This window comes from Pinus tabuliformis, chromosome 1_2, assembly GCF_031772625.1.
Source record: "Pinus tabuliformis cultivar Carrire ecotype Pingquan chromosome 1_2, CPIR1, whole genome shotgun sequence".
Taxonomy (NCBI): Eukaryota; Viridiplantae; Streptophyta; class Pinopsida; order Pinales; family Pinaceae; genus Pinus; species Pinus tabuliformis.
In genome coordinates, this window is record NC_142298.1 from 177540278 (window position 1) to 177554016 (window position 13739).

General features: G+C 37.6%; 1 protein-coding gene across 1 annotated transcript in view; it reads right to left on the bottom strand.

Annotated features, from left to right (window-relative positions):
- LOC149205065 (uncharacterized) overlaps positions 1-13183 on the bottom strand; it is a 78030-nt gene extending 64847 nt beyond the window's left edge. The window contains exons 1-2 of the mRNA XM_089394887.1: positions 12644-13183; positions 11914-12014 (exon numbers count right to left, since the gene is read on the bottom strand). Coding sequence (XP_089251013.1) covers positions 11914-12014; positions 12644-12778 — 236 coding nt within the window. The 5' untranslated portion in view covers positions 12779-13183. The remainder of the gene's footprint in view (positions 1-11913; positions 12015-12643) is intronic.
- Positions 13184-13739: the final 556 nt, after the last annotated feature.

Here is a 13739-nt window from a genome sequence, read left to right on the forward strand (position 1 = left end):
GGAATGATTGTTAATAATTTTTAGAGATCCACTAGAGCAAAGGATATAGATGTTTGAACATCTAATGAACACAATTGTGTAATCACACCATGGTATCCCTTTTTTAGCAATTTTGTCATGCTATTAGAGCTTATCGCTTTACAAGGTTTCCCTTGGATAACTCTAAGTTCAATTTCCTTTCCTTCTGAGGAAAATTTTATGAAAAGATCTTGAAAATTAAGAGCCATTGTTCACAATGATTGTAACCATTGAAAACCTAATACAACATCAACACCACCCATTTGTATTGCGATCATGAAACTATCTAATAAATAATCTCCCATATTCTGCTTAATAATATGGCACTTCCCTGAACAATTTATGTCCCCTCCATCTACAAACATTACTTGAAATTCTAGTGTTGGATATACAAGGCAATCAAGAAGTTTTGCCACTTTGTAATTAATGAAGTTATGGGTACTACCTGAATTAATCATTATTGTTACATTTTTCTTTCTGATATATCATTCTATTTTGAGAGTTTGTAGAGTATTATGTCGACCATTACATGACAAGATATTATTGATGTAATCTTTTCTAGCTGTAGATCTTGTAACAATTCCACTTCTTCATCTTCTTCATCTTCACGGTCTATGTATAATTATTTCTTCTCACTACATTTATTTCCTTTGATGTACTTGTTGTCATAACTGAAACATGGCCGGTCCCTTTGCTCTTCTTTCATTCACTTGCTAAGGTGTCAACCTTGCCAATTTAGGAGAAGGAGCATGATTTTTTCTATAGTTATTAGGGACCAATTTTCTAGTAGCCATATTGGTTTTAAACAACTAGTAGCCATATTTTTACTTTCAACTTTCCTTGCTAGACTAAAAGCATGCTCTAGAGATTTAGGTTGAAAGAGATTGCACAACTTGTTGGATGTTTTAAAGTTTCCATAAATATGTTTAACAAATTATATCTAAAATGTTCTTTACCCTCAAACAACTTTTGGAATTGTTGAATGCACTTCATAACTACAACTTCTTGTTGAAGATTTACAAAATTGACTAAAGAATATATTGCTCTTTATATCCCCATGATGTGCTATCAATTCCTTTGTAAACATGGACCAAGATACAATAGGATCCGTTTTCCTTTTCGCAAAACCATTGATACCATACATGTCGATCTTTTTCTAAAAACATGGCTGCAATATTTACCTTTTGTAAGGTTGCCAGTTGGTGTAAATCAAAGCATTGCTCCATTTGGAATATCCATGTTATGGAATCACTGCCATCAAATTTCCTCGTATTGAACTTTGAAATGTAATAATTACTTGGTGTTGACTTTAAGACCTACTGATATGGATCTTGGATTGAAAATTCAAAATTATGGCTATGTGATTAAATATTTGTGCTCAACTACTGTGAGCAAATGCTGCCCATATGTGATTGAGTCTCAACACCATGTTTCTCCTTATGTTCATGATTTCTTTGGATCTCCATATCCCTTTTAGGGAGATCCTTTAATAGAATGGCTTGCAATTCTTTCATTTCTTCCCTGATAGCTTTCTTTGGAGGCATAATAATAGTACTCCTCTTTATCACAACTTCCAATCACCAAAAAAAATGGATCCTCTAATCAAAATTTTTGTCACTCATAAGTTACATACTTTTAAAAGAGCTTAATTTGGAGAATAAAGGAACTTTTGACATGTTTTCTTGACATATCTCTAAGATTTTAACCCTTCTGAATTTAAAATTCTGACCTACAATACTGTGATATGTCTTCTTTGCAATTCCACCATTCTAATCAAAAGTTGATATGCCAAGAACCAGTTATGGTAAATTTCCCAAAACTTGTTGATTGTTGGCTTCTTCCCAAGAGCAAAATTTGTATGGCGAGCCATGTGTCCAATTCTTCAAATATAATTCTAAATTTTTACCTAAAATACTTCATTATATCTCCTCAAACCTTTGAAAATTTCAGCCTAATCTGTCCCAAGAAAAGCTTATAGCAAAAATTCCATGATCACTTTTTTGAAATTGATTTCAGGACCATTCAAAAACCCTAACTTCCACGAGGTATATATGAAATTATGGCAAACCAAAATCTAAAAGTTTTCTCAAACATACCTTGCGATTTATTCTCTATCTAATAAAAATTTTACGATCTGAAACTTATTAGAAAAAAATTATAACAAAAATTCTGAGATGACTCATTTGAAACAAATTTCAAGACCAACCACAAACCCTAACTTCCACAACATATATCTTTGAAATTATAACAAAACAAAATCTAAAATTTTAACTAGATGTTCCCCAAGATCTTGCCTAAATTTGCTCAAAATTTCACCATCTAAAATGTTCCAGAAAAAATAATAGTGAAAATGCCAAAATGACCTATTTGAGGCAAGAAAACCCTATGTCTGTATCCTTTGATACCAAATATTATGAAACCTGCACCTTAAAACTGATAAGAAACCCATAATTACAATCCACTTCGAGGTGGAAACCTCCTTTTACAATGAAGATAATGTATAAGACCATCTTTGATGATCCTAAGACTAGGTATCTTTAATATATATACAAGAGACACAAGTACAATTATAAGGAAACGAAACAATTAAAGGTTCTAGCTCTAGCCTACATAACAATATAACAATATAAGTGTAATCAATTGATATCTAGGGCTTAATAAGGAGTTTTAGGTTTCACATGGGGATTATATAGGGCTTCACACATGAGTTTTTTTTACTATAATCACGCTTGTGCTTCTTATTAGTAAGTTAGTACTGCTAGTTAGGATACTGCACTTGGTTCTAAAATGGATCAGATTGAATCTAAGTTGCTTGAATTATTAGAATAAAATTCCTAGAAAGGAGGGTTGTTACATAGAAGAAATCCACTACTACTAGAGTAAATTTCTCCTTTTGACAAAAGCAACATTGAAGAAGAACGTATTTTCACTTGCACTAGGATTTGTAATTTTGTATATAATTGGACTTAAGAAAAGGATTGTTAAACATGTAAATCATAGATTGTGGAGGAGCTCTTTATGTCCAACCTTTATACCATGCAACCACAACCACTAGACATCTCATCTATCAAATCATAGACTAGGCAACCCATCAAAGGGAACAACAAAGTGAAGAAGAACCAACGACACATTTGATCAGCCACAAAAACAAATTTCCAAATATGAGAAGGTATCTATGATGCAGGAAACATGGCCCGCCCCTGCATACCAGCTGCGTTTTCATATCGAGCCACTGAAACGCAACTAAAATGCTCTTGAAACACATTTCAATTCATATGAAATGTATTTTCACATGGGAAACGCATTTCAATTCATATGAAACATATTTCACATGAGAAATGCATTTCAACATTTGTACAACGTGTTTCTAAATGAAATTTGTTTGATTTTGCCTTGATTTAAATGTTGGGAACAACATTTTTTTTTGTTTTAATAACTAATTAGAGGATAATTATGAATTCATGAGACTTTTAAAAACTTCATACACTAGAAATATTTATTTAAGACTGGGTTTCACTCTCAATTTGCGTTAAAATGATGGCAATTAATGGTAATGTTAAAGTCTTAAAGTAAAACCTTTACTTAAATTTTTAACATTACCATTCATTGTCTCGAGATGTTTAAAAGCGGTTCCCATCTCCTCTAACTTCATATCGAGAAAGTAGAATTTCATATCCCATTCAAAATTCAACAGAGTTAACATTTTTCGAGATTTCAGGATTGGCAATTAATCAAGAGCACCAAGTGCTTTATGTACCTCAATGTTAGTGATATTGCTTATTTGACTCCTCTATCATTGCCTTAGCAAAACTGTACCCTTCCCTCAAACAAAAAATCAATGATTGGGCACACTAAGCTTTTCATACCATATTTTAAAGTTTGGATTACGTAGTTTCATCATGTTAAAATCGGCAACTAGGGCCAAACTCCACATGCGTCATCTTATTTATGACAACTGATATTTTTCTTGGATTCCTCTCTTCGAGAGGTGTAGGAGTGATCTAAAGATCGTCCGATTCCGACATGTACAAATGAAGTTATGAATTTACTTTGATTATGGACAAATTGTCAAGGTCAGCCAACAAACTTATGTAGGCTCAGAAGCCCAACAGTCACGTCTATTCATCCTCAACGTTTGCTATAAATACATGATGCCTTAGCCTCATTTGGACACACTCATCTTCACACTTCTCTCTCTCTCTCTCCTCATTCATTGGGTACGGATTTCTAGGCATCTCTCTCTCCACACGTCTGAAATTTCAGGAAAGCAAAATTTCAAGAGGCCGAAATTTCAAGAGACCGAATTTCTGGACAGTTTGACCAAGCGTTGACCAACATGAGTTGACCTCCTTTGACTATGTTTTGTGGGGGCTATCTCTATTTGGGCAAGCCGCATTTCTAGGCACAGAAATTGGGGCCAAACATTGACTTTGACCAACGTTGACTGCAGCTAGGGCTAACCACAGGTTGGTTGTTTGACCAGATTTGACTGCGCTGATTTTGGGTTCTTTTGAGGGTTGATTCATCTTGTTGTTTGGAGGCCGAAGTTGACTGAAGTTGACCAATTTATGAGGGTCAAATCTACCCTGTTGACCAGCAATGACTTTTCTGGTTAGGTCTCTTTTGCCGCTGTCATAAATTATCAGATCTATAAATTGTAATATCTCTCTCTCTCTCTGCTGAATTATTGAAGAATATAAGAAGAATTGATCAAGAGTTTCCCCACATTGGGGTTTGTCCCTGGCTGGTGCCACATCTTGTGTCCTCTTGTCTTTGGCTTGTCTTCTATTGTTTATGTTTATGTTTTATCTGCATTTTACTATCATGTTGTTGTGATTCCTAATCTGGATATTGATATTGGGTTAATAAAGAAATTGAAGTAAAATTGCTCTAAAGCATAGAACATACCATTGTTGCCCAAAATTAACACATCAAAATTGGGTGGTGTTGACTAATGTCTCAAGAGGATTGAGGTAGAGGCAAATGGTGATACTAATGATGAGGATCCCATTATAAGTGATGGTGGAATATTGCTTGTCATTTATGTTTGTCATGTAAATGTTCTTGCTCATTTATTCATAATGATTTCTTTCCACGTTTCAATATATATATATATATATATAAGTGTGGAAAATAGTAGTGAGTAAGGTCTTCTTTGAATTGTGACTTAGTCAAAGAGACCACAAGCAATCCTATCTTTAGCGTGCACAAGTTCCTAAAAGTTAGGTCAAGTTCCTAAAAATTAGGATGAGTTCATAATACAGTTTAACTCGTGCGTATAGTTGGAGGCTCAATTGTTTGTCTCCTAGTGCGAATTATATTTGGAAAAGGACAAGCAAGTGAGCTTCAATATCTAAATTGAGGCAGGATGAGTTACATGAGTCAGTTAGACTCGGTTAACTAGTCAATCACAAGACCGAGATTCAAAAATAAACTTGCTAGATATACCTTATGTGAATTGCTTGTAAGAAGGACGAAGGCACAGAATTGAATCATTGTTTTGTGAGCACAAGGTTGTGAGACAAGACAATAGAGAGCACGAGTTTTGTGTGTGAGCTAGCAGAGCTAGGAAGAGTGTGAAGGAGAGGCCTATACGCAGAGTTTTGGCACAGAAAATCCTTGTTGGTGTACGCAGGAATTAGGAGTAATTCCTAGAAGATAGGGCCACTATTGCGCTAGGAAATAAGAGGCTTCCAACGAAAGGAAATAGGGGCAAGCCAGCGCAAAGATTTAGGAGCTAAGGACAGGGTTGTTGCAAGCAGGTTTCAGTTAAGTGTCAATAGAAAGAACATTGTTGTTCCCTAGTGAAACAATCTGCCTTGTAATTAATTCTATTTGCTCAACTTTCTCAATAAAATTCTATAGCTAGCAGAGGGTTTTCCTAGTAGGGTTCCCTGCAAAAATCCTGTCTTGGTGTTACAAATTAGTTTCAAAATTGTTTACTACAGCAGTTGCAAGATTTTTAAGGAAATTCTACATGGTATCGGAGCAAGGAACAGAATAAAGACCAACACAAGTTGATTGGCACATCCTAGTGCAACATCATAAGGAGAATCTCCCTGAAATAGTCATAGCCCAAAGGAGCCTAGCAAAGTGGAGAAGAGGATTGGTTTTGGTTCGTTTTTCTTGTAACTAATTAGGCCAAGTTAGGCAGGAGCAAGTAGCTTGCAAGAGGAGCATTTTGGGTAGTCTTTTTGTGCATTATTTGTGGTGCAAACAACTTGCAAAACAGGCCAAGTTTTTTATGTGTTGTTACAGGAGGGATTAAGCCCTAGTTTAGGGCTGGTCTATGTTCTTAAGGAGCTGGAACAACAATATATAAGAGGACAAGAGCTAACGCATAAAGGAGGAACCTGTGGAGAAATGTTTGCAAAGTTTTGAGGCAACAAACTATGGGTTGACGTAGGTGCAAGATGCCCTAATCAGAGGGTCGAAAACTTTAGGTAATTGCACAGGGGTGTGACCTAGAGAAGCAGAAGAAGTCTCTGTTGGTTAAGGTATGTTGAATGTTATTCTCAAGTTGATGTTCTACTAAGTGGATGAGGTCCCATTGGACAATTGTGTGGGCAGCTTAAGTACAGGTTGGAGGGTTGTTAGAAGTTGCCCTATTGTGCCCTAAGTACAGCCTCTTGTGAAGGACTACTAAGCTATTAGTGGGCAGGTGTTGGAGAGCTCTCTGGGAAAGCAGGACGGCGTACCAAGGTTTGAGAGCAGATAACTGTTTAGAGGGAGCATCAAACTTCGTTTCATGGAAAGGGAGGATCATGATAGTTTTGAAGGATAATGGGGTGGGAGAATTTGTGAAGCAGGCTATACCACCACTACAAGATCCCCAACAGTTGACCCGGCATACTAAGAATGATATCAAGGCAAGGACGATTATTCTAGAAGGGGTCAGAGATCATATAGTTCCTCATATCCATGAGAAGAAGACAGCTTATGAGATGTTCAAAACTATTTTAGATCTATATCAGAGTACCAGCGATACCAAGAAGCTTGCTCTTAAGGAGAAGCTAAAGAGTATCTGGGTGAACAAGGATGAGTCCATTGTCACGTATTTGTCAAAATTCACTCATGAGTATACCAGAGCATGACCTTGTGAGTTTTGCTCTTCTACGACTTCACAAGTCTTGGTATGGGTTCCAGGATGTTGTCAATGACAGAGATAATTTTCCTAGTTGGGAAATGCTATTGACTGACTACGTTCAGGAAGATATCCGAAGAAGGACCAAAAATGGTAGATCGATGAAGACAGAGGACAAGGAGAACTTTTCCATAACAAGCAAGAGTAGCAAGACCAAGGGCACGGAGGGCCAAGGAGTGGTCGAGTCTAGTCAAAAGGGCAAGTAAAAGGATCTAAGAAAGGTCAAGTGCTTCCATTGCCATGAGTTTGGACACTATGCCACTAGGTTTCCTAAGCGAAAGAACGAGTCCAGTAAGGATCATGTAGCTACATCAGCAAAGCTAGATGCATTTTCTGCCCAGTTCGAGAAATATTTATCATTGATTGCTTGCATGCCAAGCTCAGCAGACAGCAGTGTATGGTATATTGATTCGGTAGCATCCTTCGACATGACATCCTTCCACATGACCAAAAAAAAAGAAAAAATTTAGACACCTGAAGGAGAAGGACGTGTAGTTTCAGATCGAGAGGAATTGGTACTCTCAGTTTTCAGAGGGAGTCAAGTAATCCCCTCCATCTCACAGATGTCTTCTATGTTCCAAGATTAAAGCAGAATCTTGTTTGGATAACTACCCTTGAGGACAAGGATTATGATGTCATTTTCAGCAAAGGTAAGGCTTACCTCCAGCACTTAGCTTTTGGATGTAAGAAGCAGATAGGTGTGAGGATGAAAAATCACTACAAGTTCTAGGTAGAGACAAGTGCAACCTTGAGCAGCAAGGCAGGGAGAGCTCAGAGTAGAGAATTGATGGTTGAGGAGAGCAAAACCCAAAGGGAGTCCTTAGAGCAAGAGCAGATTAGAGTACCTAAGAAAAGCTACTCAAGAGTCAAGATGGAGCCTCAGCCAATATGTCTGTTTAAGTCTAAGGAGCCCTTAGAGCAAGAGCAGATTAGAGTACCTGAGAAGAAGCTACTCAAGATGGAGCCTCAGCCAATATCTCAGTTTAAGTCTAAGGAGTCCTTAGAGCAAGAGCAGATTAGAGTACCTGAGAAGAAGCTACTCAAGATGGAGCCTCAGCCAGTATCTCAATTTGAGTATAAGCTAGTTGGCAGTTGGGCCAACCAACAAGATGATGAGCATAGCCGAAGGCGAGTTGAGGCAGCGACTCAAGCAATGACCCAACATAGGGAGAGTTTGAGCCAAGTGGGCAAAGGATTTGTTTAAGGGAGATCAAGGGAGAGTTGGATCTTCCAATATCACCTTCAACCAAAGGAAGCAGCCACAAAGGTACACAGGGTGCATGGCCCTTATGACTGAAGTGATAGACTCGCAGAGCATGGTGGGAAAGAACAGGTCTTATCAGGTTCCGCAAAAGAAGGCAAAGTCTTCTAGTTCAGCGGAAGAAGCTGCAACAACGGAGAATGTGGTAGTATTGGAGATAGATCCAAGTGGACGAGGTTCTTCCAAAAGCACCTTCCTCGCTAAGAGGGAGTGTTGAAAATAGAAGCGAGTAAGGTCTTCTTTGACTTGTTCCTTAGTCAAAGAGACCACAAGCACTCATGTCTTTAGCATGCATGAGTTCCTAAAAGTTAGGACGAGTTCCTAAAAATTAGGTCGAGTTCATGAAGCAGTTTAACTCATGTGTATAGTTGGAGGCTCAGTTGTTTGTCTCCTAGTGCGAGTTATCTTTGGCAAAGGACAAGCAAGTGAGCTTCAGTTTCTAAATTGAGGCAGGACGAATTACATGAGTCAGTTAGACTCAGTTAACTAGTCAATCACAAGACCGAGTTCAAAAAATAAACTTGCCAAATTTAGTTGATGTGAATTGCTTATAAGGAGGACGAAGGCACAAAAATGGATCACTATTTTGTGAGCACAACATTGTGTTGAGAATATAGTACCAAGGAAGTGTTTCCTAGGAATTTATCCTTTTAGCCTAGGAATACACATTAATATCCTTTTCTCTAAGTGACATTATGTGTTTATTAATGTCAAGGAGCTGAAGAAGCTTTTATGAGTTGTGTACCTTGTAATTCTAATTTATTAAAGTCACATGGGTTATTAAAGTGACTTTGTGTAAAGTACTAAGTCCACTTTATGTTATTAAGGTAACTTTTATATTTTAAAACTCACTTTATGAGCGACAAAGTGACCATGGTACTAAAACATTAAAAGGTTAAGTGAGGGGTCATCATGAGAAAGGGGTCTAATGGGAGCTTGATCTCAACTATAGATCTCATGGATCTCAGCCCTTGATCTTTAGCCTTTAGGGTTAGGTTTCCCTCTCAAAAGAAAAACAGAAGTTAAAGGAAATGAATGATTCTTCATTATTCTTCTCAAAGGAAAGAGGAGGGCGTAGGGAAGCTTGAGAGGAGATCGAGACAGCTAAAGGAGGAGGCTGTGTTCCAAGGTGAACTCAAATCAGAGCAGAACGCAACCATGTTGTGAAGCTTGCATTTGGAGACAGCAAGGAAGAGCTCCTTCATTCATCCTCTTGAGAACTATTGAGGAGAGGAAAGGAGATAGGAGGAAGAGAATTTTTGTGAAGATATTCTACAGCAAGAACTAGGAACAAGACCACAGTTAATCAAATCCCTCGAAGGCCAAGTTAAAGCTAAAAAGGGAGCACGAAAGTTTGGGAGACTGTCACAGCCAGTGGTTGCACACAGGTCAAGGGCTTATTAGGAGTCAAGTTCAGTTACTCCTCACCGTGGGCAAGTGTTTTAGCAGCATATTTCTCTGCCAGCGTATTTATGTGGGACACAGTGAGATTCTTGGGCCAGGATCAGCAAAAATCTCAAGCCTGGTTTTAGTGGTATATCAATGATATTTAGAGAGCTGTTTTGGAGTGTATTTGCTCACATTCCAGGGAGGTTAAACGCTGATAAAAACACCTGTGCATATCTGCTGTAATGAACACGAGTTTCAAGGAACCTGTGACTGTCAGTGTGGCTTGAATTCCTAAGAAGAAGGAGCATTTCAGAGGACTGTAATTTCAACAGAGGAGAGCTGAGCATTTGTTGAAGACAGTTCAGAACTCAGTTTGAGAATGGGATTTCAGTGATGCTTCGTCAAAGAAACAAAATAAAATCCTCCTAGAAGAACTGGTTTTCCCCGCTGTGGGGTTTTTCTAGGGTCATGTTGACCAAAAACAGTGTAAAATTCATGTGTGTGCTTGCCTTATTTTTTCTCTTATCAGCTGAAAGTGAAATGTAGAGTAGCTCTATGTTGTTTCAAGTTAAATGCAGAAAATGATAAAATGATGTGTATATCAGTCATATGCTATTGATGGGTTTTGGGCATTAAACCTTGCAAGAATTTGAAACTGGGTGGGCTACAGCATGAGCAGACATTAATTTTCTACAGGTTGTGAGACCAAACAATAGAGAGCGCGAGTTTTGTGTGTGAGCTGGCAGAGCTAGGAAGAGCGTGAAGGAGAGGCCTCTGCACACAGTTTTGGCAGAGAAAATCCATGCTAGTGTGCGCTAGAAATCAGGAGTAATTCCTAGAAGATAGGACCACTATTGCACTAGGAAATAGAGGCTTCCAGCACAAGGAAACAGGGGCAGGCCAGCACAAGGATTTAGGAGCTAAGGACAGGATTGTTGCAAGCAGTTTTCAGCTAAGTGTCAGCAGAAAGAACAACCTTGTTCTGTAGTGAAACGGTTTTCCTTGTAATTAATTTTATTTGCACAACTTTGTCAATAAAAATCTACAGCTAGCAGAGGGTCTTTCATGTAGGGTTCCATAGAAAAATCCTGTGTTATTGTATTGTATGAAAGTGTTTTTAACTCTTTTTTATTCCGCTGCAAAAGAGTAGAGAAATTCTGTGTCTTGGTGTCACAAATTAGTTTCAGAATTGTTCACTACAGCAGTTGCAGAATTTTCAAAGAAATTCTACAAAAAGGTGCTAATGGTTCCCTATAACGCTAAATCTGGGCACATTGCTCCATCATGATAAAAGGAAGCTGGTTCAAAAGAAAAAAGTCCGGAAGTAAGGATGCCCTCAGGTGCAAAATCATATTACAGCAAAGCAAGAGGTTACAAAATAAGAAAACTCAACCAAGTGAGACTATCAGATAAAGCATCAAAGGAAACTGTTTGAGGAAACCGATTGGCCCGATGTTCTTGCACAATGTTAATTTTCTCTGTTTTGTTTTGCTTCCACCAAGTCAATACATGTAAGTGAGCGTTTATGATATCACAATCTAGCCAGCATTGTTTCTCATATTCTACTCAGAAGCACCTTACAATCCTAGTTTCAGGATATGTGCATTAATTTAAAAATAAAATCAAAAAAATCCTTTGCAAGCGACAAAAGCATTACCTCTTTGAAGAAGTGTCTAAAGAACAAATTAAACATAACTGCAATTCATCAAACGCAACTTTGTCTTGAAAAATGTGTCTTCGGGTACAGATTATCTTGTCTAGAATTACCATTAATTGTTGTGGACCAGAGAAATATCTGCCTCCGATCCATTCATCTGCACCTCAAGATAACTATTTTGATTGCAATACTGTTGTTTATAGCCCTTTGGAGGAAACTTTGGAATTTTGTGAAGTAAAGACAAATATGATAATGTGCATTGTTTTATTTGGTCAAATGAACCCATCTCCGTTAGATACGAAACATTATACATTTTGAATGTTATATTGGAAAAGTCTAACATGTTATTTCTATTCTATGCTTGCTGAGATAAGAGCAATAAGCCCTCATAATCCTGACTCAAAAGAACAGAGAAAACAGAAATTTGTGAAAAGACTGAATTACCATGCCACAAATGCACCACTGTGATTGCCAAGAAATGCATCCAGATCTCTCTTTGCCTGATCCTGTTGCTTTCCATGACAGACAAGTACAGCAACATACTCCTGCAAGTGGAAATTCAATCCCATTTATCAGTTCATCAAGCTTCATCCCCACTACTCCGATGGAAAGACAAAAAGCATGACTGGATGAAGGAAAGTGTATTTAATTTAAAATAGAAAGGGAGCTTATATTGCTTGTGTATATGATCAACGCTCGCTGAAAGAATGACAAACCCTCACTTCTAAACCCTAAGATAAACCTAAAGCTCCTGTGGTTTGAATTCAGAGCTTGTTGTTTCCGTAATTCCCTGTTTTTCCGATTACAGAACATTGCGAAGGAGTTCAACAGTATTGAGAGCAGAAAAGACAAAGCAAACTTGATGACTCAGTATGTGTTCACATCTCGGGAAGTTCCATAAAGGTACTATCAATATTCGGGTAAATTTTCTCTGGGGTTCAGAATTTCATGCAATATCTTGCGAAGAATCCAAAATATAACGAATTCGCCATCAAAGGGCATCAAATCCCACCAAAAATAAAGCCCATCCAATCGAATTCCATGACAATTCGACAGAATGACCATATCTCTATGTGACTAATTTCTTTAACCCAAGCCCTAAAACTCCACAATGCACAAGCATAAAAACATACACATAAAATGAAAAAAGCAAGGGATGAAACCATAAACCCACCGCTAAAACATCGTCCGTGTAGCCCATGAAATCCTCAAGCTTCTGCTTAACGGCCTCCCGCAAACGCGCAGCGCCATCGCTCGAAAGGTCTATGGAGAAGGTCTTCCCCTTAAGCGGATCGGAAGAGGTTTCCATGCCCTGTTACCCTACTCTTTTCCCAGAATACCAATACAGATGCAAGATGATCTCAAGTGTTTGCTATTGAAGGTTTTGGCAATTATCCGTCAGATTGGTTCCCCCGGAATAACCGTGATTTTGGTTCAAAGAACGAAGAACAAAAAACCTGGGAATTGGGCGGCTGGAGAATCGAGATACAGCCCGGCTGCCTCAACCAGAGGTTCCAACACAGACAATGCAAATAAATGAATATGGGCTACATGCAAGGTTACTTCTTTGTTTCTGTTTTCTCCCCTAAATTATCACGAGTTAATTTTAATTCTTCGAGTGAAAGCGCTGTTTACAGATCGCCACTAAACACCCCCCCTCCTTCATCGATCAGTTTGATTTCATTCTTCAAAATAGAAAATGTATCGAACTAGAATCTAGCGTTCGTCAAAGGGACATCTTATAACACGCGTTGTTCCGACGTAGTAATTAGTCCCCACCGCTTAATTTTGGGACAGTGAGATTGTGTTTCAAGAAAGTAATTAGTCCTCACATGGTTTTGATGAATTTTATAGATTACACAATTTTATTCCGGAAATCTTTATCAATAAGATTTGCAAATAAATTATTATTTTATAAAATGTGTGTTTGGTTATGTAAAATAATTTTATAATATAAAAAAAATTATTTAATTATAACTATATTTAATATGGTATTTACTATTTGATTAATTAGAAATAAAGGCATTGTCATTCTAATATTTTATTTAAGTGAATTTGTGTTGAGGTCGCATCACAAAGTATGTGTAATAGTTTTAGTATTGTCATAAATGAATGACTTACTTAACGCAATTGAATCCCAAAAAATGATATCTAATATAATGCGCTGCGAAAACCCCCAATACTTAATTCAAAAGAGTGAAGGGAACTCTACTTGAATGGTTCATTAGGCACAATACTTGCTAAGGTTTTGCAAATGGGGTAGCAAGCTT